The sequence below is a fragment of the Grampus griseus genome (assembly GCF_964374135.1).
Source record: "Grampus griseus genome assembly, chromosome: 11".
NCBI lineage: Eukaryota > Metazoa > Chordata > Mammalia > Artiodactyla > Delphinidae > Grampus > Grampus griseus.
Window position 1 is genome coordinate 50,905,698 of NC_139005.1, and position 27,462 is coordinate 50,933,159.

General features: G+C 40.7%; 1 protein-coding gene across 2 annotated transcripts; it reads right to left on the reverse strand.

Moving 5' to 3' along the window:
- Nucleotides 1-1,386: 1,386 nt before the first annotated feature.
- Nucleotides 1,387-26,294, reverse strand: KICS2 (KICSTOR subunit 2; the record flags this gene model as incomplete). 2 transcript variants are annotated; one of them, XM_082666483.1, is made up of 3 exons in its annotated part: nt 1,387-2,555; nt 14,323-14,608; nt 26,219-26,294. In XM_082666483.1, 3 exons carry the CDS (start codon nt 26,292-26,294, stop codon nt 1,739-1,741), a joined length of 1,179 nt encoding a protein of 392 aa, XP_082522609.1. In that variant the 3' UTR covers nt 1,387-1,738. The 2 variants fall into 2 exon arrangements, with proteins under 2 accessions (XP_082522609.1, XP_082522608.1); XM_082666482.1 differs by having other exon boundaries at nt 26,060-26,294.
- Between the last annotated feature and the right edge of the window lie 1,168 nt (nt 26,295-27,462).

Genomic DNA, 27,462 nt, shown 5'->3' on the forward strand with positions numbered 1-27,462 from the left:
GAAGCATATTTCTTTTAGGTACAGGAGACCATATCATTAAGGCTAATGGTGGTTTTACCTAGGGAAAAATACATGAACACCAAGGAATATTTTTCAGCTTCTCAGCAAAACACAAAAGGGAGGAAAAATGACTTGACTTTTTAGTTCCAATTGTTTTCAATTTTTTATGTAAGTTCAATGTTGTAAAATTGGTCCAGATTTTCATCGAACCTGAGTGAATAAAATGCAGAGGTAAATACTACTTTCTATTTAAAGCAAACTGGCTTTTTACAAATCATATGACTTTAAAAAAGAAAAAAAGGAAAAAAAGAAAAGAAAAACACATGTTCTCCCCAGAAAATAGGCCAGTGGGCTCTTCCACCAGGGAGTCCAGGCTGAGGTGGGCAGGCCTCCTATATGGGCTCAAAGGGGCTCTCCGGTCTCTGCCAATGCTGCCAGCTTGCCTGCTATGGCCGCCCAGTAAAAACAGTGGCTCCGTGCAATCATGAAAAACAGGACTGCTCTGATCATTATACTGCACACAAGCTTTGAGGGAACTATCAGATAGTTACAACTCAATTAGTCTTTGTGGCTTATTTTTATTCTGAATCAATAACCTAGAAGTGAAGGTCTCCACAGCCCATTATGGCTTTACTGACCTATCTCCTTCCCCATGAACACCTACTGAAGGAAAGTGTTAAGGAAGCATGTGTTAAGATGTGTGGCTGCTTCTAAAAATAACGTGGAGGAGACAGGCATGAAACCCAAGTTCAGATGTGCTTAATTGCGGGGTTGATGACTCAACTACGAAGAGGTCTTTTGAATGCACAATTGATTTTTAACAAGTAAAAGGTATCAAGACCTCCATTTTGATTTTATAAAAGTAGGCTAAGTTGCATAAAAGTGGCTGAAAAACCAAGACGGCCTGATTTTTCAGCCTAAAAATAAACAGGGAATAGAGCCAAACATGAACATACATTTCAGCAGAAAGGTGATAGAGAGCCAAGCAGATTATACTTTGAAGAAGGAAGAAACCCCACTTAATGGATTACGCTAACTTTAAAACAGAGTGAAAAATTGAAACTTTATAAGGGGAAAAGCAAACGCAGCTAGATGTGTAGATCACCTCAAAAGAAACCACTGCTATTAAAGTTGCCATGAGTATCTTCGGAATTGTTAAAAAACAAATGCTAGGCTACCACTCTGATTCACCTACAATTTCACAAACTGATAGAAATTTCTCACCAAGACCCTAATTTTGGCATCAAAAATATTAATTTGTTGATCACAAAGCTTAGTTTCATGTTAATTTGCTAATTTATGAGCTAGAAAACAGTCCTTGATTCTAAAAAAGCCGTTTAATATCGTATCCCAATTACTCATCCAGAAAGAGGGAGAAAGGAGAGGGCATTTGAAATTGCACTGAAACACAACGTTTAGAATAATATAAAACATCTAGAAAGAAAAATCAAAGGCCAATAAATATTAATCTACATGAAATACAGGAGAAAACGCCGAAAATACCTTGCTGTACCACGGAGACCGGCAGCCACGTCCACCTCGCTTACTCTTTGGATATGTAACTGAGCTGGCCTTAACTGCTTATAAAGGGTGCAACACAATTAGGGAGAATGTGTCTTTAATTTAGATCTGAAAGCAGCACAGGTGGATGGAAACTCTAATCACAGACCACTGTAGATCGTTAGAGCAATTAAGAACACAATTTCCAGTCTTGAAAGCCTTTCACACAAATCACCTGCTAACCTTTGGATCCAGGTTTCAGACTAGCAAAAACCTTGGGGTTCTTAAGGGCAAGTGAGATCTCACTAAGGAAGGAAATAAAGTGGGAGTCTCTTTCAGATTTCTTTGACTCGAAAATGACAACAATGGTAAAGTGGGGTTCTGGGCGGGTAAGGAAGTAGGTGCTCTGAACTTTGTCATCATAGAAGTGGACCACTTTCTCCAAGCTGTTCAGGTCGGACGTGCGGTCTGTCATGATCATGATGACATTGGGCCAGTGCAGGACAGGCCTGTCGCTGGGCAGAGATACCACGGCTGGATACTGATCCACGCCCTTTGGGGCCTCTCTGTAGGAATGGGGGTGGTGGTAGCCATGACCCTGAAAGCTCTCGGAACCCTGGTTGTCAAAGATTAAGGACACGTTGGCAGCGTCGTATTTCCTGATAAAGCTGGAAATCTTTCCAAAGAGGTCTGGGTTGGCTTTTGCAGTCAGCGTTTTCATTTCTGAAGCAGTCGTTTGTCGGCTCAGTGCCTCGTGAAAGTAGAAGCTAAATTTGGCAAGAAGCATGTTTTTGAGTTTCAGCAGCCAAAGGAAAAGGTGTGGGGGCTGAATGGCCTTCTGGGACTGCCCTCCAAACAGATGTTTCTTGGTCTCCCGTTGCTTTTCAAAGATCTGGCCCCAAGTCTGCAGCTTGGTGTGAGCGCTGTGTAAGTTAACCAGAGACGGGAGGAACTTCCACTCGGAGACCTGAGCCTGGGCCTTCAGGAGATGACTCAGTACGTCGACCTCCAGCTGGAAACTGCTTTCCAGAGGACTGAGGATGGGGTGGTGAAATCTAAAGGGGGAAGGGGAATTAACAGAAATGAGTGGAAATGTGACCCCACAGTGACACTTTCTATCCTCAAAAAAACACAGTGTGGTCAGACTAATACTATGTTTGGGGGCGGGGGAAGGAAAGATGGAAAGATTCCATGTTGATTTATTTAAAAGGTCATTCTGATATAACTTCGCCATCTCAGAATTATGTCAGCACCGTAGTCTCCTGTGGAAATAGCCTGACATTAAAAAAAACAAAAAATGAGAATAGCCACTACCTTCTGTTCAAATACAGAGAAACTGAATTAGCTGTAAGTCTTTCTTACAGCTTACAAAAAACCCCAAGGTGTTTTGTTTTGTTTTGTTTGTTTGTTTTTGGCCACGCCTCATGGCTCGTGGGATCTTAGTTCCCTGACCAGTGTTCAAACCCGGGCCCACAGCAGTGAAAGCACCGAGTCTTAGCCACTGGACCACCAGAGAATTCCCACTATAGGTCTTTCTTAACTTATTTTATTTATTCTGGGAATTGTATGACAAAACAAGGCAACCTATTTTCAGGGTGTGGTCCTAAAGAGGCAAATAAAAGGTCACTAAAACATCTCTTAAATGTGTACATAACACATATCAACTTATTTAATGTTCACAGTAACTCCAAAAGGTATTACGAAACCTATTTTGCAGATGAGAGTAGAGACTATAAACCAACTGAAACAGTATACAATCCATAAATGTTTATTAAAGGAATAGGGCTTCCCTGGTGGCACAGTAGTTAAGAATCCACCTGCCAATGCAGGGGACACAGGTTCGAGCCCTGGTCCGGGAAGATCCCACATGCCACGGAGCAACTAAGCCCGTGCACCACAACTACTGAGCCTGCGCTCTAGAGCCCAAGAGCCAGAACTACTGAGCCTGCGTGCCACAACTACTGAAGCCCACGCGCTTACAGCCCGTGCTCCACAACAAGAGAAGCCACCACAGTGAGAAGCCCACGCCCCACAACAAAGAGTAGCCCCGGCTCGCCCCAACTAAAGAAAGCCCACACACAGCAACAAAACAGCCAAAAAATAAAGGAATAGAACATTTATCACAAAGCCCTTACTTCTAGTTCTCAAATTCCCTTCATATTTAATCACAGTTAAAAACAAAATTGTGGGGCTTCCCTGGTGGCACAGCGGTTGAGAGTCCGCCTGCCGATGCAGGGGACACGGGTTCGTGCCCCGGTCCGGGAAGATCCCACATGCCGCAGAGCAGCTGGGCCCGTGAGCCATGGCCGCTGAGCCTGTGCGTCCGGAGCCTGTGCCCCGCAACGGGAGAGGCCACAACAGTGAGAGGCCCGCGTACCGCAAAAAAAAAAATCGTGGCTAAATTTAAAAAATCTTATACTTCAACCACTTTCCATTTATCTCAGGATAAAATCTAAAATCCTTAAAAAGGCTTACGAGGCCTCGAAAAACCTGGTCCCTCCTCAGCTTGAGCCACATTCTCATTCTTCTCACTTTCTCCATACATTAAATAACTAGAAATGCAATGGTATACCAGAGAAGGTTAGGCTAATAGCATGATTTCATTTCTATTTGTTCTAGACAAAATTTTTTTAAAAAATTTTGACCATGATCTACAGTAAGAAATACTTTATATTGTGATGAAGTGCATACATCGATAGATAAAAGGTTTTAAAATTTCACATTTACCCTTACTATGCACAATGTACTCTTGATATTTAACTATATATATATATATATTTTTTTTTTTTTGGCGGTACGCGGGCCTCTCACTGTTGTGGCCTCTCCCGTTGGCAGAGCACAGGCTCCAGACCCGCAGGCTCAGTGGCCATGGCTCACGGGCCCAGCTGCTCCGTGGCATGTGGGGTCTTCCCGGACCGGGGCACAAACCCGTGTCCCCTGCATCGGCAGGCAGACTCTCAACCACTGCGCCACCAGGGAAGCCCAATATATATATTTTAATTAGATTACTACTCACTAACTTAATTTTATGACTCATGGACTGCTACCTGCTGTTTGTAAAACATTTTTTACTTCACTTGTCTAGTAAATTGAAGGGGAAGGGGACAGGCTGTGGGAAGGTCCTCTCTCCCCGGCAGAGGGGATAACGGGCACGTGCAAAGACCCTGAGGCCAGTGACAGCCTGAGCCTTTTCCATCAACACTTCTACTTCAGGTCTCCTCTTCAGAGTCACTTCCTTCAAAATGTCTTCTTTGTCCTCCCCCAGACTAGGTCAGGCCCTCTAATTATATCCTCTAGTTTCTTAATACCTGTCTTCCCCTTTGTAGCTTAATCGTATAACTTATCAGACAAACTGGGACACAGGGTCACCCTTGCTTTGAGCCCCTTCTGAGGGGAAGTAAAAGCTGCGTTCTTCCTTTACTCCATCTCTCAAACACGCAGCACGTAGTAGAAACTCGGTAAATGTGGTAACTATGTTAAGATTTGAATCCTAGTTTCTGCCTCATTGACCCTGTTGTTTATGACCTAAATGAGGTTCTGTAACAATGAGATGGAATGGTTATCGCTTCTCAGCCTTTTGGCTAATATCAAGTGTGGCAAAGGACTGGATGAGGAGAGTCCTTTCTGTATGGACCACTTAGAACTTTCTTGCTCATCTTTTTCTTCTGAGAAATGCCCAGGGAGTTTCAGTGTCTGCCTGGTCTGATGCACCTCCTTCTCAAGGAGCCTACATGAAGCCCTTACACTCTTCCTCAAGTTCCAAAGCATCTGCAGAGGTTTCAGGAATTATCTTAGCAAGTGATCCCATTTTGAAGGTGTGGGCAAGATCTAGCATTTCCCAAACATATCATATGCCCCAGGCACCATGGGAGATGATTTACAGGCCTGAGCCCATGTAATTTAATTGCTTCACTGTCAATGAGACAGAAGATTCTTACACATCTGTTTTGGCCCTGGTTGAAAAGGAAAATCCTGGTTATCAATTAAACAATTAGAAAAAAAAAATCATCACAAGTATATCTAGAGTTTTAAAAAATCTATTTAAACAAATGGGATTATGATTAAGAGAGCCCAAACTAGGTTGGATATTATATGATAGAAACTGATTGTCATGTGATAAATAGGATGTAGCTAGTCACATAACAATAACACATTTTTTTTTCTATTACTGATATTTTACAATCAACATCCTTCAAGATACGGAAGCTAAAACATGGGTGGGAGGTGTAGCCTAATAATACACTCAAAGAATCAGAAAGATAAACCAGATCTCAAATCCTCTAGCTCATGTACTCAATTAATTAACTAATTTGGACTCTTCAAACATTACATGCTTTGAAGTAAACGTTAAGAAAGCCTAACATGGGACTTCCCTGGTGGCACAGTGGTTGGGGGTCCGCCTGCCAATGCGGGGGACATGGGTTCAAGCCCTGGTTTGGGAGGATCCCACATGCCGCGGAGCGGCTGAGCCCGTGCGCCACAGCTAATGAGCCTGCGCCCTGGAGCCCGGGAGCCACAACTACTGAGGCCCGTGCGCCTGGAGCCCCTGCTCCGCGGTGGGGGGAGGCGCCACGATGGGAGGCCCGCGTACCGCAGCGAGGAGTGGCGCCCCACTCGTCACAGCTGGAGAGGGCCCGCGCAGTGGCAAGGACCCAGCATAGCCAAAAATAAATAAATTCGTAAAAAAAGAAAAAGAAAGCCTATCTCTCTCTCTCTCTCTCTCTCTCTCTCACACACACACACACACACACACACACACACACACACACACTATAGCATGTCTCAGAATCTTTGCATTCTGAGAAATGCTCCTACCACCTTAGCCTTTAGGCAACTTGACACTTAATGAGCCTTAAGTATCACCAGATTCTACAATCATGGATACCACGAAAATCTGCCAAGGAGCTATGAACACAGTAAGACTGTTAATAAGAGGAAAATGGTTTCATTCTACCACAAATAACAATACTCAAAGTGATGTTTCTGCTTCCAGCTGGAAATCATCATTTATATCCAATGTTCTCTTGAAAGAATATGAATTCTCTTCTCTGTACAAACCTTTAGAAAGAATTCTGCACAAGCTCTTCTGTATACATATACGGAAAAGTGTTTAAATGTTCAACATTTATTAGGATGAATGTGAATGCCGAAGCTACTTTTCATCCGTAAGAAGAGCTAAAAATTCATGCTAATGTTATTCTGCCAAGACCCTGAGATTAGCATTATGTTGTATCATTTTCCCATTCCCACTCTGTGCCTCATACCTATTCACATCTCACCCCGTAGTGGGATCTGTTAAATTGTTGTAATCCAAAAACATACAGCTTGAAAGAGCCTGAATACAGAATAAATTGACAACTATTTGCAGAGAACATCTGCTCCAAAAAAAGCCAAAAAGACAGAAAAAGAGAGAGAGAGGAAGGGAGCTCCAGCACGCACTCCCTCCTTCACAAATCCCCATCAAGGAGTTCCTTCCAAAAGAAGTATGCAGGTCCCATGCATGTGAGAAGTCAGAAGACCAATTAAAAATAAAACTGTAGTACAATGTGAATATATGAATGTCACAAAACTGTACACTTAAGCAACAAAACGTTATGCAGCCATTAAAAAAAAACACAAAGTACTGATGCATGCTACAACGTGGATGAACCTTGGAAACATTATGCTAAGTGAAATCAGCCTGACACAAGAGGACTGATGTCACGTGATTCCACTTGTATGAGAGACACCGAAGAGGCAATTTCACAGGGACAGAAATTAGAATGGAGGTTACCAGAGGCTGAGGGGAGAATAGGCCGTTATTGCTGAATGGGTACAGAGTTTCTGTTTGGATGATTAAAAAAAAATTCTGGAAATGGATGGTGGTGATGGTTGCACAACATTGTGAATGTACTTAATGCCACTCAACTGCACACTTACAATGGTTAAGGTGATAAATTTTATATTATGTTTTATTACAACAAAACAATAAAATTTTAAAAAATCAAAAAAAACCCAAAAAACACACAAAAACTTACACTTAAAAATGGTTAAAGAAGTAAATGTTATGTATATTTCACCACATTTTAAAAATCCATAATCTCATTTAAAACAATCACTTTACTAGTTTTTAGATATAATTACATTGAAGATATAAAGATGAATTAGACAAAGGTTTGCCCTACAGGACCTCCCCTGGTAGAAGGAGGTATTTATAATGGCTATAAGCAGGAAGTAATACATCTCTTACGAGGGGTACAAATCAACTAACAGTTTAGAAAAAGGAGCAATTCCTTTTGGTTGAAAGATGGTGCAGGTCATAGAGGAGACAGGATTTCAATTGAGTCTTAAAGCTTAAAGAACAGGTAGGATTTAGCCACGTGAAGATGAGAGCTTAAATTTCTGGCCCCAGTTCTTAACCACCCCTGATTCCACACCCTTTGCTGTGTGATTTTGCGGCCTCTCCCACCAGAGGTAGAGTGTACTTTCCCACCCCTGGACCATGGATCGGGCTATGTGACTTGCTTTGGCCAAAGGGATGTTAACAGGTCTGATGCAAGCAAAGGCTTGAAATGAGCTTGATTGGGCTTGTTCTCTGGCACTTGGGCGTCATCACCGGGTAGCTGCTTCCCCTCTAACCTTGGGCTCAGAACGAACACACGTGTAGCTGACTAAGCCCAAAACTCACAGCAGTAAGCCAAGCCCAATGAGACCAACAGTGTTCAGCAGAGCTACCCAGTTAAGCCCAGCCTACGTCAGACAACTCCCAATTGACCTGCAAGCCCGAAAGTGTGATTTTGGGGGTAGTCTCTTATACAAAATAATTGTGGCAACAGCTAATTGACACATGATAGAACTTGACGAGGTTCAGAACACGCTACCCCAAAATATGGCATCTTGGTATACTGACTATTTTAAGCTGAATGAATTTGACAAATGACATATGCAGGTAACATTGAGAAATGACATATGCAGGAAGGACTTTCTGACCCTCTCCTGAAGCAGATCATAAAACCCTCATGTAAGAGGTTTCCCTCCCTGTACCCTGAGGAAATGAGCATCTTTATCTCCAAAGACATAAGGTCACAGAGAGAAATCTGAACGGGCCTTGCTGTTTCCCCCAGTTTAGTACATTTAGCTCATACCTTTTTTCATCCTAGCACATTTTTCCACAACTCTCACTCTTCATCACATCTAGCATAAAAACACAGGTTTAACAACTTCTTTGGGTCTTCATTTCCTTAGAAGGCTCCATGCCACATAAAACCTATATTAAAATACATTTGTATGCTTTTCTCTTGCTAATCTGTCTTTTGTTAAAGGGCCCTCAGCTGAGATACTTAGAAGAGTAAAGGAAAAAGATATTTTTTCCTCCCCTACAAATTGGAGGACATTCTAAGCAAACTAAGTAACAGGAACCAAGGTAGGAAATGGCAAATTTCCTTATGGGGAATACATTAGATTATGGACTGTTTTTTTTGGCTTCTGCTTAAAATCCTCAAAGTTTTCTCTTTGAAGCTGCTTCCTTTTTACTAGGAGTTTTAGTGCAATTTAAGGCATTTGATGGGCCTTAGGTAATTTGAAAAGTTGGGCTGGGGCAAGATCACAGAAACCCTTGAGTCTCCACTGTTAAGATCTAGGCGAGTCAAATACCTAGAGTAGAATGCGTCCTACAGAAATCGTACTATTGCTGGTTTTGCTTACGAAATTTTCAGTGGGCCACAGTTAACCTTGTTGAACTACACACATGCAACTAACTGTTTCATTAACAGTCTTATCATCATGAATCTTTTTTTTTGAAGGAAAAAGGGCATAAAGACTAAATAAATCACTGTTCTGCCCTTGGTGAGAATTCTGTCATTTGAAGCATTCAGATCAAAAAAAATGTGCTTCCTAAAATGCAAACAGAAATTTATGTAACTCAGTTTTTAAAAAAATGCTCTTTAAATCCTAGCTATAAAATTATGATTAAAGAATAAAAATCATTTAATAGAATATTATTGCCACACCAGATGGATTTTTAAAAGCTGTCTAGAATGAATAATTGCTGACTTCTCTAAAAGAATTATTTCTTAAAAATCATGTTGTAAAGCTAGTGGTTTCCAGTGGGGAGAGGGAAGGGAGAGGGGCAATATAGGGGGAGAGGATTAAGAGGTACAAACTATTATATTTAAAATAAGCTACAAGGATATATGGGACTTCCCTGGCAGTCCAGTGGTTAAGACTCTGTGCTTCTACTGCAGGGGGCATGGGTTTGATCCCTGGTCAAGGAACTAGGATCCTGTGTGCTGCGCAGCATGGCCAAAAAAAAAAAAAAAGGGATATATGATACAACACAGGGAATACAGCCAATGTTTCATAATAACTATAAATGGAGTATAACATTTAAAAATTGTGAATCACTATACGGTACACCTGAAACTTATATAATACTGTGTATCAACTATACTTCAATTAAAAGTTCTTGATTTAGGAGAGTATATATTAAATTGCATTTATAATTGTTTTAACCATGAAACAGAAAGATAAGCCAGAATTTTCTTTTATGTCCACTGTACAAAACAGGTAAATAAATTCAAAACAAATTCTACTGAATCAAAAAATGTTCCACTGATAATTCCTTGGAAATAAAAACCCAAGTTCTACTTCTTCTCAAAAGTATTCAAGGAATAGTAGACACCCTGACCCTGCATGAGTTAATCCATGTTTTTTCTTCTAAAGGGCACACAATGAAAACTCAAATGATTAATGTTAATTATTCAATTTGAAATGCAGCATCACAAATGACTGTGATTCTTAACCAATTTACATTTGCTTAATGATGTAATAAGTTTGCCAAAAGAGGAAACCTTTAACACCATTCTACTCTGAGCACACCTGGCTTCCAGAGGAGAAAAACAAAATATGAATCCCCTTCATCTCTGAAAGCAAAGGGCAAATCATGTTAATTTATATCTAAAATAATTTCACTTCCCAAAGAAAATGAATATAGTATACAGAATTTCAACTTTTCAGAAATTCTAAAGATTTATGTTGTTCAAATTAACCCAAAGCCTCTACTGTAGATAATTTTTAGGCTAGGATGTGTCTGTGATCATTAATTCCCTATTAAGTAGACAAAGGTAGCATTGGTGGAGGATGGAGACAATAGCTGAAAACACCTATTGACCATATGTGATTTACAGCCAGCTCCATCAGTATCCACTCAGCAGGATAAGGGGTACTGCTAAGTACTGCCCTAAGATCTTCAAGAATGAAACCTGGGCTTTTGCTACTGCAATGGAAGAAATTCCCAGGCCTCTGAGAAGTGGGATGTTTCAAAGAAGGTTCAAAGATGATAGGTCACAAATCTAATAAAATAAAAACAATTATATAGTAATAACCATTCTTTACTATGACACAACATACACATAGGCACTTGCACACACATTGGTAAGGTTCAATAACCAGTATATCCTAATGTTGGCATCTTTTCCTTATTTATCCCATTTTTCTTGCAGGCTTATGTATCAGTATCACAGGGAACTTTTAAAACAGACAGGTTTCTAGGCACCCAACCCCAAATCACTGAATGTTACTCTCTTGGGAAAGAAGAAGGGCTCAGGTAACGGTATTTTTCTTAAGCTCCCAAAATGGTTCAGCAAAACACTTTCACGTTAGCATTTGGGAATCACCACATAAGATCTCTTCCTCTTGAGAATCACAGCTCCAATTGTACTGTAGTTTTTGGTTTAAAAAAAATTATTTTATTGAAAGAAAACATATACTAATCAGATGTGAGGGAGAAATAAAAGAAAATTTCCAAAGATAAAAAAAATCTGTAAACATGTAAAATTTGTTTAAAAAAAGGAAATGTGTGTATTTATATGCATAAACTATCTCTTGAGAATGACAGAACTTGTTAACATTCATTGACTCCTAGGAAAGAAATTAAGTAGCTAAGGAACAGGGGCAGAAGGTAGACTTTTCACTACTGCATTTTTTTGTACTTCATAAATTTTGAGCCATGTTAATATATTACCTACTAAAAATAAATAAAAATTTAGAATACAGCTGACCCTTGAATGACATACATGGGTTTGAACTGCACAGGTCCACTTATATACACATGTAAAATATATTACAAAATGTATGTAATATATTTTAGGAGGTAACATATTTTAGTAGGTAGTATATTCAATACTTTGAATCTCTGGATGTGGAGTCACAGATATGGAAGAACCTATGCTTTCTACCTGCCTTTTCTTTCAAAATCCTACCCGCCCTTGAAAGTCTTCTCAGATTCCACCTTCCTCTGTGAAGTCTCTTTTAATCTCTCCACTTAGCCTACTTCCCCCAGTCCATTAATCAGATGAGTAGTAGGCTTAATTTGGGAATATAAATGAATATATCTGCCTTTCTTTTTTAGGCAAACATATCTGAACTCATATATCCAAAGGAGTGGTATCTTTCAAAGTCATCACTTTCCATTTATTTATTTTTATTTTTTTAAACGTCTTTATTGGAGTTTAATTGCTTTACAATGTTGTGTTAGTTTCTGCTGTATAACAAAGTGAATCAGCTATACATATACATATGTCCCCATATCTCCTCCCTCTTGTGTCTCCCTCCCACCCTCCCTATCCCACCCCTCTAGGTGGTCATAAAGCACCGAGCTGATCTCCTTGTGCTATGCAGCTGCTTCCCACTAGCCATCTATTTTACATTTGGTAGTGTATACATGTAAATGTTACTCTCTCACTTCGTCCCAGCTTACCCTTCTTCCTCCCTGTGTCCTCGAGTCCATTCTCTACATCTGTGTCATTATTCCTGTCCTGCCCTAGGTTCATCAGAACTATTTGTTTTTTTAGATTCCATACATATGTGTTAGCATACAGTATTTGTTTTTCTCTTTCTGACTTACTTCACTCTGTACGACAGACTCTAGGTCCATCCACCTCACTACAAATAACTCAATTTCGTTTCGTTTTATGGCTGAGTAATACTCCAATGTATATATGTGCCACATCTTCTTTATCCATTCATCTGTCGATGGACACTTAGGTTGCTTCCATGTCCTGGTTATTGTAAACAGTGTTACAATGAACATTGTGGTACATGACTCTTTTTGGGTTTTTTTGTTTTTAACATCTTTATTGCAGTATAATTGCTTTACAATGGTGTGTTAGTTTCTGCTGTATAACAAAGTGAATCAGCTATACATATACACACATCCCCATATCTCTTCCCTCTTGTGTCTGCCTCCCACCCTCCCTATCCCACCCCTCTAGGTGGCCACAAAGCACCGAGCTGATCTCCCTGTGCTATGCGGCTGCTTCCCACTATCTATTTTACATTTGGTAGTGTATATATGTCCATGCCACTCTCTCACTTCGTCCCAGCTTCCCCTTCCCCCTCCCCGTGTCCTCAAGTCCATCCTCTAGTAGGTCTGCATCTTTATTCCCATCCTGCCTTTAGGCAGGATGGGACCTTTTTTTTTCTTTTTTTTTTTAGATTCCATATACATGTGTTAGCATACAGTATTTGTTTTTCTCTTTCTGACTTACTTCACTTTGTATGACAGACTCCAGGTCCATCCACCTCACTACAAATAACTCAATTTCGTTTCTTTTTATGGCTGAGTAATATTCCATTGTATATATGTGCCACATCTTCTTTATCCATTCATCTGTCGATGGACACTTAGGTTGTTTCCATCTCTGGGCTATTGTAAATAGAGCTGCAGTGAACATTTTGGTACATGACTCTTTTTGAACTATGGTTTTCTCAGGGTATATGCCCAGTAGTGGGATTGCTGGGTCATATGGGAGTTCTATTTTTAGTTTTCTAAGGAACCTCCATACTGTTCTCCATAGTGGCTGTATCAATTTACATTCCCACCAACAGTGCAAGAGGGTTCCCTTTTCTCCACACCCTCTCCAGCATTTATTGTTTGTAGATTTTTTGATGATGGCCATTCTGACTGGTGTGAGGTGATACCTCACTGCAGTTTTGACTTGCATTTCTCTAATGATTAGCATCACTTTCCATTTAATTCATCATAAAATTACTGAGCACCTACTATGGGCAAGGCTCTAAGCCAGGCTCCAAGGACCCAAAAATAAAACTGAGTCATTCACAGTCAATGATGTTCACAACACTACTCAAATTCTTTTGGAACTGCTTTTTGGGCCAGGCAGTGAGCAATACATTATAACGAGTCTCACTTCATAAGCAGCAATTTCCTTCAAAAAATTTTTTCCAGTTGATCAACATCTTTTTAAAAAAAATTAAACTGGCTACAAATATCTTTTTTGACTACCAAAAAAACATGCCCTGCTCTAAAGCACAGATGCCTGCCTCCACCAAAGAAGTTTAAGACAAAATCAAAACTATGCGACAGGTGCTGAAAGCAATTATAAAGGAGTTCCCTACACATGTTAAGTAATGGCTCCATCAGAGGAATCAAGTGGATAACTCACCAAGGTGATGACTTTGAAAGGGACATTTATTTGAATAGTGGTTTACTAAAAAGTCACACTATGTGATATACAATTCTTTTGTTGTTGTGTGAATTCTTTCATAAGCAGAAAAACCAGTTACAATACAACTTTTAAGGATTACTTCATTTTCGACCTTTTGCTACTGCTCAGAGAAGCATCCATCCAGTATAGTGTTAACTAAGCCCAAAGAAGATGTCTAATGCATACCTGTTGATTAATTAACGTGTATAAAATGTAACACAACTATTTCTCCTTCACAGTTATTCCATCACAGATTTCCGCAGGGGTGTGGGGAAGACGGAGACTCTGTGTGGGATTGTGAGGCTTCCACACTCCTCCCTCCCTCCTCCCCTACACTGACCTGGAGCTGTATTTCTTGAGGATGGTGTCTAAAAGGCCAACGAGCTCTTCGGCATTGATGAACTTCTGTGTGCTGAGGGTGTACATCTTCTCATAGAAGTCTGCGATCTCCATCCGAGCCTGAACAAAGAAGCAGAGCTGCTCGGACAGGTGGGAAAGGAGCTCTTCCACGTGAGGTGCAGTCCCCCCTAGGGCACCACGGCCAGTCACCACCTTCTTTAGCTCATTATGCAGGGAAGTGTAGATGGTGCGGATGGAGTCCTTCCTGCTGAAGAACGACTGGCCCCCTGGTAGACAAATGACATAAGCACATGACAGGTAAGGTACAGAAACTGCAAGTACAAAACACCTCTCAGCATCCAAAAGGAAAGAATCTAAACTGCTGAGCTCAATGAGTTTTCATCTACCATGTTCTCTGACTTCTATGATTTGGATTTAAATATCTTGTGATTCATAATTTCACTGTAGAGTAAATTAACGCTGGTACAACTCAGTGTAGTGGTGGACCTGTGTATAATTTCCTTACCCAGGAGATTGGTTCAAGATGGTGGACTAGAAGGATATGCTCTCACTTCCTCTTGTGAGAGCACCAGAATCACATTTAACTGCTGAACAATCATCGACAGGAAGACACTGGAACTCACCAAAAAAGATACCCCACATCCAAAGACAAAGGAGAAGCCACAGTGAGATGGTAGGAGGAGCGCAATCACAATAAAATCAAACCCCATAACCGCTGGGTGGGTGACTCACAAACTGGAGAACACATACCACAGAAGTCCACCCACTGGAGTGAAGGTTCTGAGCCCCACGTCAGGCTTCCCAACCTGGGGATCTGGCAACGGGAGGAGGAATTCCTAGAGAATCAGACTTTGAAAGCTGGTGGGATTTGATTGCAGGACTTCGACAGGACTGAGGAAACAGAGCCTCCACTCTTGGAGGGCACACACAAAGTAGTGTGCGCATCGGGACCCAGGGGAAGGAGCAGTGACCCCGTAGGAGACTTAACCACACCTACCTGTTAGTGTTGGAGGGTCTCCTGCAGAGGTGGGGGTGGCTGTGTCTCACCGTGAGGACAAGGACACTGGCAGCAGAAGTTCTGGGAAGTACTCCTTGGGGTGAGCACTCCCAAAGTCCGCCATTAGCCCCACCAAAGAGCCCGGATAGGCTCCAGTGTTGGGTCACCTCAGGCCAAACAACCAACAGGGAGGGAACCCAGCCCCACCCATCAGCAGACAAGCGGATTAAAGTTTTACTGAGTTCTACCCACCAGAGCAACAGCCAGCTCTACCCACCACCAGTCCTTCTCAGATAGCTTCATCCACCAGAGGGCAGACAGCAGAAGAACTACTACAAGAACTACAATCCTGCAGCCTGTGGAACAAAAACCACATTCACAGAAAGATAGACAAGATGAAAAAGCAGAGGGCCATGTACCAGATGAAAGAACAAGATAAAACCCTAGAAAAACAACTAAATGAAGTACAGATAGGCAACCTTCCAGAAAAAAGAATTCAGAATAATGATAGTGAAGATGATCCAGGACCTTGGAAAAGAATGGAGGCAAAGATCGAGAAGATGCAAAAAATGTTTAACAAAGACCTAGAGGAATTAAAGAACAAACAAACAGAGATGAACAATGCAACAACTGAAATGAAAAATACACTAGAAGGAATCAATAGCAGAACAACTGACGCAGAAGAACAGATAAGTGACCTGGAAGACAGAATGGTGGAATTCACTGCTACGGAACAGACTAAAGACAAAAGAATGAAAAGAAATGAAGACAGCCTAAGAGACCTCTGGGACAACGTTAAGTGTAACAACATTTGCATCATAGGGGTCCCAGAAGGAGGAGAGAGAAAGAAACAACCCGAGAAAATATTTGAAGAGATTATAGTCGAAAACTTCCCTAGCATGGGAAAGGAAATAGCCACCCAAGTCTGGGAAGGGCAGGGAGTCCCATACAGGATAAACCCAAGGAGAAACACACCAAGACACAGAGTAATCAAATTGGCAAAAATTAAAGACAAAGAAAAATTACTGAAAGCAGCAAGGGGAAAACGACAAATAACACACAAGTGAACTCCCATAAGGTTAACAGCTGATTTCTCAGCAGAAACTCTACAAGCCAGAAGGGAGTGGCATGATATACTTAAAGTGATGAAAGGGAAGAACCTACAACCAAGATTACTCTACCCGGCAAGGATCTCATTCAGATTCGATGGAGAAATCAAAAGCTTTACAGACAAGCAAAAGCTAAGAGAATTCAGTACCACCAAACCAGCTCTACAACAAATGCTAAAAGAACTTCTCTAAGTAGGAAACACAAGAGAAGAAAAGGAGCTACAAAAACAAACCCAAAACAATTAAGAAAATGGTCATAGGAACATATATATCGACAATTACCTTAAACATGAATGGATTAACCATTTGGTTGGAGCCTGTCCAACCAACAGACACAGGCTCGCTGAATGGATACAAAAACAAGACCTATATATATGCTGTCTACAAGAGACCCACTTCACACCTAGGGACACATACAGACTGAAAGTGAGGGGATGGAAAAAAATATTCCATGCAAATGGAAATCAAAAGAAAGCTGGAGTAGCAATACTCATATCAGATAAAATAGACTTTAAAATAAAGAATATTACAAGAGACAAGGAAGGACACTACATAATGATCAAGGGATCAATGCAACAAGAAGATATAACAGTTATAAATATATATGCATCCAACATAGGAGCACCTCAATACATAAGGCAACTGCTAACAGCTATAAAAGAGGAAATGGACAGTAACACAATAATAGTGGGGGACTTTAACACCTCACTTACACCAACAGACAGATCATCCAAACAGAAAATTAATAAGGGAAACACAAGCTGTAAATGACACAACAGACCAAATAGACTTAATTGATATTTAAAGGACATTCCATCCAAATATAGCAGACTACACTTTCTTCTCAAGTGCACACGGAACATGCTCCAGGATAGATCACATCTTGGGTCACAAATCAAGCCTCAGTAAATTTAAGAAAATTGAAATCATATCAAGCATCTTTTCTGACCCCAACGCTATGAGATTAGAAATCAATTACAGGGAAAAAAACGTAAAAAACGCAAACACATGGAAGCTAAATGATATGTTACTGAATAACAAAGAGATCACTGAAGAAATCAAAGACGAAATGAAAAAATACCTAGAGACAAATGACAATGAAAACATGACAATCCAAAACCTATGGGATGCAGCAAAAGCAGTTCTAAGAGGGAAGATTATAGCAATACAATCCTACCTCAAGAAACAACAAACATCTGAAATAAACAATCTAACCTTACACCTAAAGGAACTGGACAAAGAAGAACAAACAAAACCCAAAGTTAGTAGAAGGAAAGAAATCATAAAGATCAGAGCAGGAATAAATGAAATAGAAACAAAGAAAACAATATCAAAGATCAATAAAACTAAAAGCTGGTTCTTTAAGAAAATAAATAAAATTGATATACCATTAGCCAGACTCATCAAGAAAAAGAGAGAGAGGACTCAAATCAATAAAATTAGAAATGAAAATGGAGAAGTTACAACAGACACTGCAGAAATACAAAGCATCCTAAGAGATTTCTACAAGAAACTCTATGCCAATAAAATGGACAACCTGGAAGAAATGGACAAATTCTTAGAAAGGTATAACCTTCCAAGACTGAACCAGGAAGAAATAGAAAATATGAACAGACCAATCACAAGTAATGAAATTGAAACTGTGATTAAAAATGAAATTGAAACTGTGATTAAAAATCTTCCAACAAACAAAAGTCCAGGACCAGATGGCTTCACAGGTGAATTCTATCAAACATTTAGAGAAGAGCTAACACCCATCCTTCTCAAACTCTTCCAAAACATTGCAGAGGAGGGAACACTCCCAAACTCATTCTATGAGGCCACCATCACCCTGATACCAAAACTAGACAAAGATACTACAAGAAAAGAAAATTACAGACCAATATCACTGATGAATATAGACGTAAAAATCCTCAACAAAATACTAGCAAACAGAATCCAACAACACATTAAAAGGATCATACACCATGATCAAGTGGGATTTATCCCAAGGATGCAAGGATTCTTCAATATACGCAAATTAATCAATGTGATACACCATATTAACAAACTGAAGAATAAAAACCATATGATCATCTGAATAGATGCAGAAAAAGCTTTTGACAAAATTCAACACCGATTTATGATAAAAACTCTCCAGAAAGTGGGCATAGAGGGAACCTACCTCAACGTAATAAAGGCCATATACGACAAACCCACAGTAAACATCATTCTCAATGGTGAAAAACTGAAAGCATTTCCTCTAAGATCAGGAAGAAGACAAGGATGCCCACTCTTGCCACTATTATTCAACATAGTTTTGGAAGTCTTGGCCATGGCATTCAGAGAAGAAAAAGAAATAAAAGTAATGCAAATCGGAAAAGAAGAAGTAAAACTGTCACTGTTTGCAGATGACATGATACTATATAGAGAGAATTCTAAAGATGCCACCAGAAAGCTACTCGAGCTAATCAATGAATTTTGTAAAGTTGCAGGATACAAAATTAATGCACAGAAATCTCTTGCATTCCTATATACTAATGATGAAAAATCTGAAAGAGAAATTAAGGAAACACTCCCATTTACCACTGCAACAAAAAGAATAAAATACCTAGGAATAAACCTACCTAGGGAGACAAAAGACCTATATGCAGAAAACTATAAGACACTGATAAAAGAAATTAAAGATTATACAAACAGATGGAGAGATATACCATGTTCTTGGATTGGAAGAATCAATATTGTGAAAATGACTATACTACCCAAAGCAATCTACAGATCAATGCAATCCTTATCAACTTACCAATGGCATTTTTTACAGCACTACAAGAAAAATGCTTAAAATTTGTATGGAGACACAAAAGACCCCAAATAGCTAAAGCGGTCTTGAGGGAAAAAAAACGGAGCTGGAGGAATCAGACTCCCTAACTTCAGACTATACTACAAAGCTACAGTAATCAAGCCAATATGGTACTGGCACAAAAACAGAAATATAGATCAATGGAACAAGATAGAAAGCACAGAGATAAATCCATGCACCTATGGTCAACTAATCTATGACAAAGGAGGCAAGGATATACAATGGAGAAATGACAGTCTCTTCAATAAGTGGTGCTGGGAAAACTGGACAGCTACATGTAAAAGAATGAAATTAGAACACTCCCTAACACCATACACAAAAATAAACTCAGGGCTTCCCTGGTGGCGCAGTGGTTGAGGGAATGCCTGCCGATGCAGGGGACACGGGTTCGTGCCCCGGTCTGGGAGGATCCCACATGCCGCGAAGCGGCTGGGCCCATGAGCTATGGCCGCTGAGCCTGCGCGTCCGGAACCTGTGCTCCACAGTGGGGGAGGCCACGGCAGTGAGAGGCCCGCATACTGCAAAATAAATAAATAAATAAAAAATAAACTCAAAATGGATCTGAGAACTAAATGTAAGACCGGACACTATAAAACTCTTAGAGGAAAACATAGGAAGAACACTCTTTGACATAAATCACAGCAAGATCTGCTTTGATCCACCTCCTAGAGTAATGGAAATAAAAACAAAAATAACAAATGGGACCTAATGAAACTTAAAAGCTTTTGCAAAGCAAAGGAAACTACAAACAAGATGAAAAGACAACCCTCAGAATGGGAGAAAATATTTGCAAATGAATCAATGGACAAAGGATTAATCTCCAAAATATATAAACAGCTCATGCAGCTCAATATGAAAAAAACAAACAACCCAATCCAAAAATGGGCAGAAGACTTAAATAGACATTTCTACGAAGAAGACATACAGATGGGCAAGAAGCACATGAAAAGCTGCTCAATGTCACTAATTATTAGAGAAATGCAAATCAAAACGACTGTGAGGTATCACCTCACACCAGTTAGAATGGGCATCATCAGAAAATCTACAAACAACAAATGCTGGAGAGGGTGTGGAGAAAAGGGAACCCTCTTGCACTGCTGGTGGGAATGTAAACTGATACAGCCACTATGGAGAACAGTATGGAGGTTCCTTAAAAAACTGAAAATAGAATTACCATATGACCCAGCAATCCCACTACTGGGCATATACCCAGAGAAAACCATAATTCAAAAACATACATGCACCCCAATGTTCATTGCAGCACTACTTACAATAGCCAGGACATGGAAGCAACCTAAATGCCCATCGACAGACGAATGGATAAAGAAGATGTGGTACATATATACAATGGAATATTACTCAGCCATAAAAAGGAACAAAATTGGGTCATTTGTAGAGATGTGGATGGATCTAGAGACTGTCATACAGAGTGAAGTAAGTCAGAAAGAGAAAAACAAATACCGTATATTAATGCATATATGTGGAACCTAGAAAAATGGTACAGATGAACCAGTTTGCAGGGCAGAAATTGAGTCACAGATGTAGAGAACAAACGTATGGACACCAAGGGAGGAAAGTGGCGGGGGGTGGTGTGATGAATTGGGAGATTGGGATTGACATATATACACAATATGTATAAAATGGATAACTAATAAGAACCTGCTATATAAAAAAACAAATAAAATTCAAAAAAAAATTTCCTTATTCATGCACCAATATTCCCCCAGCCCACTTCAATGAGGATTCAGATCTAATTCAGAGGATGATTAACCTTGCAAGTGACATCAACCTGGATCTAAAAAGTCCTCCTTCCACATAAAGATATTTAAAACAAAAGAGAACACCGAATTATGAAACACTGTTATTATTCCTGGTAAATCAGAAAATGTTATTTCTGCTTTGGAGTTGCGTTTTCCTTTCAAGCTGTATGAGAAAATGGAAAACACAGACTACTGGGATCCCAGGGGAACAAAGGGACTCTTAGTACTCTTAACAAGGTTGACAGTACAGTCTTTGTCATAATAAGCACCATATTGTGAATTATTAAGAATAGGAAGTGGGACTTCTCTGGTTGCACAGTGGTTAAGAATACGCCTGCTAACGCAGGGAACATGGGTTTGATCCCTGGTCCAGGAAGATCCCACATGCCGCGGACCAACTAAGCCTGTGTGCCACAGCTACTGAGCCTGCGCTCTAGAGCCCGCGGGCCACAACTACTGAAGCCCACGCGCCTAGAGCCCATACTCCGCAACAAGAGAAGCCACTGCAATGAGAAGCCCGCACACCGCATCGAAGAATAGTCCCAGCTCGCCGCAACTAGAGAAAGCCCATGCGCAGCAATGAAGACCCAAAGCAGCCAAAAATAAAGAAAGAAAAGAAAATAGAAAAAAAAACAAAAACAGTAGGAAGCAATTATAAATAACTGCTGCTGTAACTCATGTTGTAACTCAGGGTTTCCAAAGGAAATCAGCCAAAAAGTAAGGCCACATACATTGTTTTCAACAACCAAAAAGGTTCAAATGGCATAGACATTATTTCTTTACTTCTGTATTAATACATGATCAACTATGCTTCTAATAATTATGGGGCCAGCTTCATAGATGTTTTCTTAAGCAATTCTGTACCCCACCAAAGGTCAGAGGTAAAACATTAGGAGAACAAAAAGAAACAGGGCAGGTTTAAAACAGTAATTCTTAGGAATATATAAAACTCTCAGAGATGAATGACATTTTAAATTTTCTGTTGATATTCATAGAATGCTTTAATGAATGAGTTACTATTCTAAACATACCAATTAGGAGTATAAATTACTTATCAAGGCATTTGTAAAATGTCCTCTTAATGAATGAAACATTTCACAATTCATTGACCAGTTTGTATTTCAAGAAATGAATCTTATATCCCTTACCACTATGGCAACCACCTTGTCCCAGTTTACCCATGACTTTCCAGGTTTTAGTACTGAAAGTCTAGCTTCTCAGGAAACCCTTAGTCCCATGTCCTGAAAACCCCCTCAACTCCGGGTAAACCTATAGGGTTGGTCACCCTACTACTACTGATTTCACAGGCAAACTGCTGATACTGAAAAAGTGTTTTCTCCAATATACTGCCCAGATTGACTAGCATTCACATCATTTCTCCTACTAATAGCAGCAAAAACCATATGAAGGTGGATTGACCCTGACACCAACATCCCATACAGGACTGTATCCAGGAAGGTTTGCCTTTCCTCTCCACCCATATTAAGTCTAGCTTTGCAGATTTTGTAAAGTGATGGTATGAAATAAATGGACCTCTGCACCCAGGTCTAAGACAAAATCTCTTAGGTTACGAAGGTAGCAAGAGTACCAAGTAAAATTTAAAAGCTCTGGGAGTCTGAAAGACTTGGTTCCAAATCCCAGCTTCCAAATTTACAAGCTGTGTGATGTGCACGGGACTTAACCTTAGCCACTTTGAGCCTTAGTTGTTGTTTTAACATGAAACTAAAAAGACACAATGAAATAACATTTGGTATGTAACACACCTGGAGCAAAGCACGTAATCAATACTGCTAATCCCTTCCCCTTCCGTTTATAACTGATAAAAGAAGCTCTCAATACTACAGAGTTGGGCTTCTGCAACTCTGTGGTAAATTGGGAGCTTCAAGTACTGTAAAAAGAATAGCTAGCTATTTGATAGATAGCTAGGTGACCTTAACTGTGTACTCACTTCTGCTGTTAAACAAGGTGAACTTGGTGAAAATTTTAACTCTGAGTGAAAAAGGGATACCTTCCTTCATTAGATTACCCTTACCTGGGGGTGTGGAAACACCATATAAATATAAAGAATACCTTTTAAAGCTTATCAATAAACATCCATTACTACTATGTGAAACCAAGTTACCTGACACTTTAAGGAAGGGAGAGACCACCAACGCATTTGTTTTAAACATGTCTCTCTTCTCAAAGCTCTCAGGAGCACAAGCCTACTTGGTGACTACCCTGGTTAGGAATATCCAATGGGGAGTGGCCTTCCTTCATGCTGGGAAATAAGGAATCAGAGACACCAGACTTCTTGTCTCAGCTTTTTGAATTTACAAAATATGATTATTTTGAATTGTTTCCATAGAAGTCTCGTTTTATGAATGCTCATTATTTTTCAAGATTTCAACAGTCTATCTCACATCATGAAATTTCAAGCAATGAGTATATTAAAGTTTTGCACTTCTAATTGAATATTTTATTCCACAACTTCTTGCTAATGATACTCTTTAAACATCAGTTCTCAAGTTAAGTCATTTTCTACCATGGTATCTTCCAGCCACCAGATGTTGAGGAAACTCTCCAGCAATGAAACAAAGGGGAGAAAAGTATGACCTTCTAAAGTCCTCTGCAGGTATTGAGTCAGCATACTTTAATCACTGATCTTTCCCCAAATAGATATATTCTCCCCTCAAAGTAAACAGAGGGCTCCAAGATAAGGGTTGACCCAAAGTTTTTCAGCTGAGCCAAGACAGGAACAGAAGGCTCCCTGTCAGGTCTGTTCTTTGTCTAAAGTCCCACACTTGCATCTATAATCAGGATTCACTGCCAAGGTCTCCAATAAACACCAGTCACAAAAGTGAAGTCAAAAAGACTCACTTTTTAAAACCGTGCTTTCTACATGTTTAAAAAATACACATAAACTTTTTGTTTTGCTTTTTAAAGAAAACCATATAAATGTTCTAAATAGCAAAGTAGTTGACGAACATGGGACTGTTTTAAGTAGCAACACAAAAATTTTCCCAAGTTTTTAAGAAAATGGAGAGTCAACTCAATAATCATGAAGTCATATTGTAAGCACGTTGATATCACAAACATTCCAGTATCAAAAAACGGTAAGGTAATTGCAAAGCTAAAAATTTACATCTGGAACCTACATTTACTGTACACGAGAGTAAGCTATGTGACATTAAACATGCCATTTTCAGAACATTTACACCGAAGTGACAGATCAGCTGGGAGCCTAAACAGCGCCTGAGCATGTTTCACAGTGTAAATTGCTCCGTGGATCAATTTCAAAGCACAGCCCTCAGGCTCACCCATGCAAGCTGGGGTCTGTGCAGAACTAATCGCTTTACATAATAAGAGCCACTTCAGAGAACCCAAGTCAGAGACAGTGATGGGCTTGTGCATGTTCTTAGGCACAGCCAGGCACCTAAAACCAGGCACATACAACTTAAACTAGAGTAGATTTCTTAACTGAGGTCTATACATAGGCTTTAGGAAATCCAAGTGAACCCTTTCAGATTACATGCAAAATTGTATTACATATATATTTTTCTGGGGAGCGAGACCACAGGTTATCAAATCCTCATAGGTGAACTAAAAGAAAAAAAACATAAGAAACATGGCACTGGGATCAATCACCATTCTTCATGAGGTGGGGGAATCTAAAAACACTAAAACTGCAAGAAAATTACCCACCTTCAATTTTACAGCCAGAATCCTCCCCATTTTCATATATACATAATAATATGTAAATTATTTAATATATAACTGTAAATTATACTACATCTACAATTTTTATAAATCATTTGGACACAAACACAATCTGACAGTTCAAATGTAGTTATTCTGGTAGAGGCTCTGTCACCTACCCGCACAACTGCATGCACACAATTTGCCAATCTGTAGAAAGGGGAATTATAACACTGCAAGAGCAACTGTAAATTTCTGAGAAGTGCCACTGTAAGAAAGGGAGGAAAAATTACACAAGGTGAAACTATCTGACTAGTTGTTGCCAATAAGTCAACACACTAAATAACAAGTTATTGTTTGAAAAGCTAAAGCACAGTTAAGATCTCAGAAAGCCCTGCCCCTTGAGTGTTTACTGAAAGCAAGATGTACATGGTCACCTTCAGGCAATATAAGGAAACTGGGGGGGAGAAACTCAAACTGGAATCTGCACTCAATTGTACACTTCTATTTTATACTGTTATGTGTCCTTCATTCATACCAGACCCTGTGCCTCTGATATTAAAGGGTCTAAAATACGCCAAAGTACTAAAACAACTCTAAAAGCTCTGGGATTCATAATATTGGTTATTTTAAGTGGTAATACTTCGTATGTATAGCCCTTGGCTTTCACATATATTATTTCCTTCTGATTTACTCATACTAATTGTTTCTACTAGTGAAAATCAGCTTAATCAGCTCCTGCATCTTATTTTCAGGGGCAAGATTTATCATGGGATGATAAGAGTGTTTACCATTTTCCCTGTAAGGCCCCTCTTGTTAGTGTTAGGCATATTTCTTGCCTTTCCTGTCCAGCATTCATTTTTCTCTTCATTCATTAGATATTTATCGTGGGTCTAGGAAGAGGGGGTAGGACTCCATCTGTAACTCTCTGGGGCCTTCAGAAGCCAGACAATAGTGTTCATGAATTCTAACTAGGTTGTATTGCCAAGTTTTGCTCCTCTCGCCGCAGTGTCACTGGTTAGAGAGCGAGGACATAGAGTTTAACTTCTCATTTATGGCACCAATCCATGCATAAGCAAAATGGATACTGCCATCGGTTTGAAGCACAGCCCTGCTAACAACATCCACCCGGACGGCCAATCTATCTGCCGCGGAGGCCGGTGGGCGGGGTTTGTGGAAGCCGAGGGAAGGACGGGATCGGTGGGAGGAGACCTGGGAGTGCGGAGTTGAGCCTGCGGCTAAGAGTGACAGAGACAGGGAACCCAAGCCATTGCCGATGGGGGAATATACTCCCTTTCCTTCCTCAAGGGGCACGGGGGGCGGGGCGGAGGTACCTAGTTTCTGCCCCAGGTAGGTGAGGCTGTGATAGACCTTCTCTGCCGCGGCCAGGTGGGCCAAGGCCGCCAGCAGCGACAGCCAGCTGCCCCCCGCGCTCTTGTTGGCCTCTCGTTCCTTCTCCACATTGTCCTTGGCCTTGTCGTAAGAGAAGATACCCAGGTGAGAGAAGAACGTCTCCAGCACCGCCTGTTCCACCGGGACCGGGGCTGCCAGCGGGATAGACTCCCCCATGCGAGCTGCGCTCCAGCTCCACCCACGTGGCTCGCCTCTCCCTCGCACTTCCGGGTTCTCAGGGAACGGGCGCACGAGCGTGCGTGCGCGTGACCGCCGCAAGCGGCGGGCTCGTGAGCGCGCGGCCGTCTGCACCGCGCCTGGGCCTTAGAGAGGACGCGGTTAAGGGTCAAGGCGGGAGAGGGATGGCCGCTTCTTAGCTCCTGAGCGACTCCGGCGCTTCGGTTCCCGCAGCTCTGACTATTCGGACCCTCAGGGCAGAGCGCGAGGCGGCCCGCTCGCTGCTCCGTGGAGCTGACGGCGTTCTGAGGTGAGCTGAGAGGCCCCTCCCTGTTAGACTGCGTGAGTGCTGGTGACGTCACGTTTCCGTGACGCCAGTAGTTCTTGTCCTAACATCTGGCCGGGGCTCGGCTGGGGCCTGAGGCGCGCGGCGAGGTGAGCCTTGGGCCTGGAACTGTGCTGGCTCTCACAACAAGGAGTCTGTGGTCCTCATTGCTTTTAAACCAACTCCAGTAAGTGGTTTATAGAGTAGAAGCCTCAGGTGGGTAAAGGTTTATCTCTCACCCCCATGTCTGATTTTCACCCGTGGTGGGTTAATTCACGCCTCTGTCAGGTTCTAGTCATCTCGGGTTCGTGCTAACGAAAGGGCTTCCGACCAGAGCTGCTCCTAGGCTTGGCCGTACTACCCACACTATATTAGACTTCCTTAAAACATCAGAATGAAGGCTACGTTAATGCAACTTCTGCTAAAGAATCTGAATTGATGTACTTTGTCATTCAGATTAATTACAAATCCTCAAACATTTAAGAAACACCATAAACCCAGCTCATAGGTATGTCCACTGCTTGAAACACTACCCCACTGCTCACTTAGTTTTTACCTTTCTCTTTGTTATTTTTATTTTATACACTTTAGTCATAGTGTATTTAAACACGTATATTTTCATCTGTCTTTCCCCTACTAAGTGGACTCCCTAAAGCACAATCTAGGTTTCATTCACCTTTATAATTTTTTCATCATGGATGGCACAATGATTTTTGTTAGACAAATGAGGGAATTGCCTGTTTTCGTTTTTTTGTCAAACAAGATCGGTTCTGCCATCGTTACCTTTTAATGCAAATCCCATAATTTGCTTTTAATGAATATATAGTATACCTCTTGCTTGCT